The sequence below is a fragment of the Apis dorsata genome, unplaced genomic scaffold (assembly GCF_000469605.1).
Source record: "Apis dorsata unplaced genomic scaffold, Apis dorsata 1.3 scaffold_147, whole genome shotgun sequence".
NCBI lineage: Eukaryota > Metazoa > Arthropoda > Insecta > Hymenoptera > Apidae > Apis > Apis dorsata.
The window spans coordinates 158064-165635 of NW_006263438.1; the positions used below are offsets into that span (position 1 = coordinate 158064).

General features: G+C 35.4%; 2 protein-coding genes and 2 long non-coding RNA genes across 4 annotated transcripts in view; 3 read left to right on the forward strand and 1 right to left on the reverse strand.

Moving 5' to 3' along the window:
• Positions 1-2684, forward strand: part of LOC116185275 — a 36711-nt gene extending 34027 nt beyond the window's left edge. Inside the window, exon 3 of the long non-coding RNA XR_004150081.1 lies at positions 2568-2684. This is a non-coding gene — a long non-coding RNA (uncharacterized LOC116185275). The remainder of the gene's footprint in view (positions 1-2567) is intronic.
• Positions 1-2688, reverse strand: part of LOC102678967 (A disintegrin and metalloproteinase with thrombospondin motifs 7-like) — a 72508-nt gene extending 69820 nt beyond the window's left edge. Inside the window, exon 1 of the mRNA XM_031509380.1 lies at positions 2576-2688. Coding sequence (XP_031365240.1) covers positions 2576-2654 — 79 coding nt within the window. The 5' untranslated portion in view covers positions 2655-2688. The remainder of the gene's footprint in view (positions 1-2575) is intronic.
• Positions 2689-3413: 725 nt separating this feature from the next.
• LOC116185274 lies at positions 3414-3856 on the forward strand. Its single transcript, XR_004150080.1, has 2 exons — positions 3414-3615; positions 3760-3856. It is a non-coding gene; the product is annotated as an uncharacterized LOC116185274 (long non-coding RNA).
• A 3261-nt stretch (positions 3857-7117) lies between these two features.
• LOC102679693 (A disintegrin and metalloproteinase with thrombospondin motifs 12-like) overlaps positions 7118-7572 on the forward strand; it is a 44453-nt gene continuing 43998 nt past the window's right edge. The window contains exon 1 of the mRNA XM_006613374.2: positions 7118-7272. Coding sequence (XP_006613437.1) covers positions 7148-7272 — 125 coding nt within the window. The 5' untranslated portion in view covers positions 7118-7147. The remainder of the gene's footprint in view (positions 7273-7572) is intronic.

Consider the following 7572-nt stretch of genomic DNA (forward strand, 5'->3'; position numbering starts at 1 on the left):
AAAAGAAAAATAAAATTTCGCACTCGAAGCGAAAATATTATATGCGAGGACAATGCGATCGACGAGGCACGCTGCGGGCGTAAGCGTTTTTTTTCCTTTTTATCTCTTTTTAATTGCAACGTTCTCTAAATCCTTCGAGACCGCGACGAGCGTGACGTGACTCGTGTTCGAATGCGCTTCGACAACGAACACCGGTAAAAAAACGTAGCGGCAAGGACGGACGGCCGCGTGTCGTCGTCGGTTAACGAGAGACGATAATCGGGAAAGTGACGTGTAGATTCGATTGCTTGGCACCGATTCTATTTATAACTATATCGCTTCGAAGCTAAAAATATTCGCCACTTGCGAAACTTGCTTCCTTGTTTTAAGAGCTCGAATTGCCGACAAGTAAGAGAGATCGATATTCAGGAAAAATTTCATCCTTTCTTATCCTTTCGTCAAAGAAATTTTCCAAGAAAAAAATTGCTCCACATTTTTCCCTCCAGAAATTTCAATTAAATATTCAAACTCTAATTAATCTTTCAATATTACGCGTAATAGAATCGAAATTAAAATGTTCGTAAAGTACAAGACGAACTTCTTCCTCTTCTTCTTCTTCTTCTTCTTCTTCTTCTTCTTCTTCTACTCGTTTTGAGACGAATATAATTCTTGCGCATACTTTTCACGAATTCCTTCTCCTCCCTCCCTTCTTTAAAAACCAAACACGGGCAGCATTTCCGAAAATTTCCGCGCAAACAAGCGAGTAATTACGCGCAAAGTTTATATCTCCTCCTCCCACCACGACGACGATTTTAAACCGGATCCGACCAACCGGATCCCACGCCAAAACTTTCGAGGGAACAATTCCAAGTTTGGCCAGGTTCGGTCGTAGTTCGAATTCCGGGGCGTTAAGTTTCAAATTAGAGGGTGTGTGTGTGTGTATGCGTGACGAATCCCTCCCCCCTCTTCTCCATCGCTTAATAACGCCTTAATGATCGTCGTTACGGAGCGGGTGGGCGGTGTATAGAGTGGTGGGGGGTGGAGGAAAGAAGGGGTGTCAATAATTGCGGGATTAAGGATGGACGGGTTACGCGTGTCGTATTGACGCGTTTGTTTTTCCCTCCCCGGCGACAACAACAGCAACAACAACAACAAACGGGCGCCACCTCCGCTGTAATTTTCGCCCGATCGAGGATAATTGGCCTCCTAATGACAGGCCAATCCTTGAGCCGCATTGTCTCACGCCAAACCGCCCACGCGAGACCGAATAAATATTTACGAGATTCATCTGCATTGAAAAGCATTGAGCGCCATCTGGAAAAAAAATGGCGGCGGTTGTAACAATTGGATTCGTTACGGATTTCGTTACTCGTTGAGAGAGAGAAAGAGAGAGAGAGAGGAGGATGGACGGGAAGTGCAGCGGCTTCTTCTTTGTTCTAGAATTTTTCGTTTCTTTTTTCTTTTCTAATAGACGAGGTTTGTTGTGTTTTCGTCAGATTTCGAATTTGGATCTCGATTGGTTTTATCGAGACGTTCACATTAAATTGATAAAAGGAAAAGTAAATAAATATGGAAGGGTGATTATGACTATTATGACTATTTGGAATAATTCTGAGAGAAAGTTAATTTTGATTTCAATCCTGATTTAAGAGAGCGATTTAAAGTTCAACGAAAATGGTAATTTGCAATTTTTTTTTTTTTTTAATAGAAGATTTTTTACACGAAGTGAAAATGAAATGGAAAGTGTCCAATAAAATTTTGTCTCATTTGTCCTTGTTTTGGGGAAAAAGAAAAAAAAAAAAAGATCGAACTTGAATCGCGTACGAAGTGACGTGAAAATTGTGCGGTTGCAATTGCACCGCAATTATTAATATGAATATATAATATAAAAATAATATGAAACGTTATCATTTCACGATTCTGTGGCCAACTCGACTTGTTCGAAGTCGGGTTCGTGACGCGTGATGGATCGTATTAAGCTTGGTTTGAGGTCTACGAATTTTTCGAACGTGTTTTGACAATCGTATAAAGTTACTGATTTATCGTAGTCTCTTTTCATAAATCCCGTATAAAATGCCTATATCGCGTATATTCTCTTTAAATCCATCTATTTCTCTCTTTCTATTCGAAACAAAGAATATTATATATTTTTGACGATAAAAATAAATATGTAATATATTTTGCCATAAATAGATAGATCATAAATTTCATTTTAACGAAGAAAAAGATCGCAATATCACGTATATATATATATAATCGTAAAGTTCAAGAAAACTTTACATCAATTCTTTATAATTTTTTTCGAATCGATGAAGGAAATAAATTAATCTTAAAAGACTTTCCTTCCTTCCAATTCCCTCGAGTCACACGTATCTTTATTCTCGAAGGATCGACTAAAATGTCCCGCGTTGCGTCGTGAAAAATGACAACACCGCAAAGGTTAGCAATAAAGAGTGAGAAAGAGGGACTATTCTGTTCCGATTCGAACTGCACGAACGGTGTCGAGTTTAAAGAATCGAGCGAGCTAATTGCCAAAAGTTTCAAACTTTTTTTCGAATGTATTTGATAAATTTTTTGACATTTTTCAGAAACTCACCCCTTGGACGATGGAGACGAGCTTCTGGCACTATATGCACAACGACGATGAACGCTTGAAGCATCAGTGGATAACGCATGATTGCAGTCAGGCCGGGACACGCCAACGTGAGCTTTCACTCTCCTTCACCTGTAATAAATATAAATCATCGTATAAATTGTCATCACAATTTTTATCAGAGTTAATTTGATAAAAATGCAAATTAATGCAATTTACGAGATTATAACGTTGTTGACGAAGAATTATGTTCTTAAATTGTGCAAGTGGAGTTGAAAAGCCAGTTTATCGCTTAAATATTAACTAATCGATACGAAATTTCTAAACTATTAAAATAATTATTTAATTAATTTGTCGAAATAAGTAAGTATATTTTCGATAATTTTACATCGATATTAAAACAAAAAAAAAAAAAAAGATCGAAGTATTCGTTTAATTTATTCTCTCAATCCTCGCTCACTCGAATTTTTCTTAATTCCTTTAAAGTTAAAAAAATTCGATCCCAACAATTCCCCCGAATTATTAACGATAAAATTTTAACTTTAGAATCCAAACACGCCGCCATTCGCCGAACAAAAATCCGAACAGAGGGAGACGACAAATCCGAGGTTTAATCTCGAGTGAAAAGAAAAAAAGAGCGTTCGAAGCAACCCAACTGCTCGGATTAGAACATCAGGACAATAAAACGTTCAGAGGCTCGCTTTCGAAGATACAGAGCCAAACCGATCGATTCGAAAGAAAGAAGAAGTTTAAAACTGGAACGAGTTCCCCTTTGTTGTTGCAAAAAATGTTCGAGATTGACGATTCTCAGATTATTTTTCCTACGGGGAGAGAACAAGAAAAAGAAACGAATATCTAACACTCCGCGAAAAGGAAGGATCGAGAAATTAAAGTTGAATTCCGGTCGGTAAGGAAGGAAGGAAGGAAGGAAGGAAGGATAGAAAAGGCGGGATGCTTTCGTAGCAGCAGCTTTGCGTCCCGAGGTATGAAGCTTGTTACGCGAGATTCCTCGTGGTCAGGCGGAGTAATACTCGGTAGTTATGGTAATCGGATTTGAAGGGAGCCCCGTGATTGGACTGGACAACCGTATCTATCTCCCTCTTGGAATAGTCGGATTTATTTTGTATTATCACGTGTCCCCGCGTTCCCAATTATTTGGCGCTATAGTTTCATTATATTATTCACAGGGGGCGCTGGAAAATGCTGGAAAATTGTTACGAGCCAACCATCGAGAATGATGATCGTGACAAGAAAATTTGATCGATTTGAGCAGATTCTCATCCATGATTCTTCCAAGGTTTTTATTTTTTTTATTTTTTTTTTTTTTTGTTTCTCGTGAATGTACGAATTATTTGATTAATTAAATTTTTTTAAATATCCTGTATAAAATTATAATTCACTCAACTTTTTCTATTTTTTTTCAGTTGGTATGTATAATCAATCGATTCGATTGAAATCAAGGCAATTATTTTTCGCGGTAATTGGAAACTGTGCGAAGAACAAAGAAACTCATGAATAATAATCGAATCTGCGTCTCTTCTTTGCGACTATCGAATCGGTGGGATAAATAAAAGAGGCGACCTTAAGACGAAGAAAAAAAAAGAAAAAAGGAAAAATTAGCAATCGAATCAATTCGAAGTCAGAGCACGGAGAAAATAAATGTTAATTGCCATTGCAAATGTATCGGAAGTTTGCTCGTGTTGATAGCTATCCCCGCGTGGCTAATTACTGATCTCGTAGACAGAGGGAGAGAGAGAGAGAGAGAGTTAATCAACTGACTTTGATTTCCCCAAACCCTTTCGGTATTCCACACCGTTTGCCACCCTTCTGTTGCTAATTAGGACAAGGGTTGATAGATACACGTAGAATTGCGCGTTAAATTTATTTCAAACTGAAAATTTCAATCAATTGACAATTCGTTGATTGCAAAGGTAAATTATCGAATATCGGTAATTGTAATACCCGTTGAAATTGTGGATTCAGTCTTATTACTATTATTAGATACCATTTTTTATTTTTAAGATAGATTATGTAATATTTGGAAATTATAAAAATTGTCCAATTACAATTATATCATATTTCTATTCCGTAAGAATATTTTAGTAAAAGATTAGGTTATGTTAGGTTAGGAATTAAATTAGGCCTTCTTACATTATTATATTCATCTTTAGAAATTTTGAGATATCAAGTTATTGTCAAATATAAATGTTAAAAATTGTAAGGATATAAATTAAACTTGCATTTGCAGATTTTTCAATTTATCCAATTCTCTTTTAAAAATTTAGTTTTTTAAAATAGTCAAAGTGGTAAGAGAATAAACAAATTTGTTGAAAACTTCTATCTATTAATAATAATTCCTTGATTGCAAAAAATTGTAAAATTATTATTATTATTAAATATTTTTTTACTTTTAAGATTATAAATTATATAATCTTATATTTGGAAATAATAAAAATTGTGCAATTGTGCATTACAATTATATTTGATTATTAAACGATTATTAAATTTCATATTTTATTACTAAAAGTTTAGGTTACGTTAGGTTAGGAATTAAATTAGGCCTTTTTACATTATTCATTTTTAGAAATTTTGAGATATCAGTTATTGTCAGATATAGATGTTAAAAATTGTAAGGATATAAATATCTCTATTCCAAGATTGAAATTTGATTAATAGACAGACTTATTAAATTGAATTTCATTAGCAAAGAATTAATTTAAGTTAACCTTATCAAACTTTTCACACTATTATATCCATCGTTATTACATGATATTAGAAATTTTGAGATGTCATTCAATTCAGATTAAATTAAAAGATATTAAAAGTTCTTATTAAAGCATATTAAATTAAACTTATCAAGATTTTCCAATTTATCCAATTTCTCTTCAAAGATATATAAAACTAACTCTTTGAAACAGTCAAAATAAATAAATTTGTTCCAAAATACGAAAAAGCCAGTAACAACATTCGGCAACAACCTAGATATCGTTACTGGAAAATTTTATCAATCCTCCTGTACAGAAACTCGTGAGTATTCGTGTTCTGGAAGGGACAATAATTCCCATAACAAGATTCGTTCGATCGAAACTTTCGTTCGGCCACTATCGGATACCAGAGATACTATCGATGGAAATACCATATACCGTCAATTGGATAAACTCGTCGTCGACTGGCTGTATCTATAACGATGACAAATGACGGCGCATTAACTAACTTTAATTACAGATGTGGTAACTTAAATCGATCGATTTCTGCAACTTGAGCGATTGTATCTTAAAGAAATATTCAGGCAATCGATTTATGCAAGTTGTCAATATTACCAAGTTCTCAATATTATATCGTACGTGGAATACGTAATTCTATCAATATTATTGAACATTCGCAGAAATAGATTGGCGTATTGTCAATATAGAGAACCTTGAAGTATTGACAAATATATATATATATACACACACACACACACATACACATTGATCTGAATGTTTCATTAAAGTGATCCGCGCGATTAACATCGATCATTAATTTATTCGATGTTTGTATATGCAGAAAAAAAGGAAAGAATATTCAAAGCTATAATATAAACTCCATTTTTTCCAATTCCATTTAACATTCAATTTAATTTTATACAAAAATATTCACGATCTAATAATCATATCGAAAATATATTTTTAATAATTATAATAAACTTGATTCCATGGGATCAAGTTCCAATAATAATTTATTGACAAGAAAATAATGGAAGAAAAAAATTTCGATCGATAAATAGACTCCTATAGAATCCAATACTTTATCACGTATTATACGAGAAAAAAGAAAAATTGTTAATCTTTTTTATTATACTCAAAAAACTGTGGAGCAAGAAGTTAATCGAAGAAACGAAAGCGTGACGGAGGTAAGCGTCAACGAAACAATAGTACCGCTCGTATTGGACAACGGCGGTGGAATATTTATAAGCGAGGCGCGGTTTTAAAGCCGTGTAACCATGTCGGCCGAATTGAGTTGTCGTGCGTGTAATGCGCCACACAAGACGCGCGCATCATCACGGTGATTAACGACGCGTCGTTCCAACTCGATGAGAAATTGTCTTGCTTGTGCGCAACGTGTACAACGAGACCCCTTGTATCCCGATATGTATATCTAGGGTGGGATTTTATACACTTCGCAGGACAAAATTTGAAAGAACGTTTTGATTCTATACGTATATATATATATCATTCGATCGATTCGACCAATTTTATCGTAATTTTCGTATAATAAATTCGTCGCATCATTCCTGTTTTATCTCTGTAATAACACGTAATAAAAACGTTCGAACCTATTGAAATTTATTTAAAAAAAAAAAAATAATTCGAAATTTCAGGATATCAAAATAAATTTGCTTATTTACTTTCCAATATTTTCTTTTTTTTCACATCATCTTGTTACACACATGGAAATACATCCATCCATGTTCGATCGAATTTGTTCAAATTTATTTCAAAGACGACGGGCAATGAACAGAGACACGGAAGAAACGAGGTTCGAATTGTTGAGAGAGTTGCGCACGTGGGCCGGTGACGTGTACAACGGCTGTCAATGGCGACAACGATGACGATGATGACGCGAGTGAGAGGCACCGGAAATGCATTCGAGCGAATGGATTGGAGCAAGCGCGTGGGCAAAACGCGTGTGAAAATGCGTAATAACGCTCCAAGTAAGAGGTGAGAGACGAGAAAGCAAAGGAGAGAGAGAGAGAGAGGGAATAATAAGTGGATATAACGAAGTGGAACTCGAAACGGGATTTACTCCTACGAACAGAGAGACTTAGCCTCCGACTAATTTGCCGATGTTGTTAATGATAGCTAATTGACAGGCAGTAGCCGAGAGCGGGAGTGCCCGATGAAGTTATTCCGCCGGATGAAAACATAGCGACTCTGTTTTGATCGTTGTGCAAGCAAGTATCGTGCGCGCTGGAAATTGTATTCGATCGATTTTTCTCTCTCTCTCTCTCTCTCTCTCTC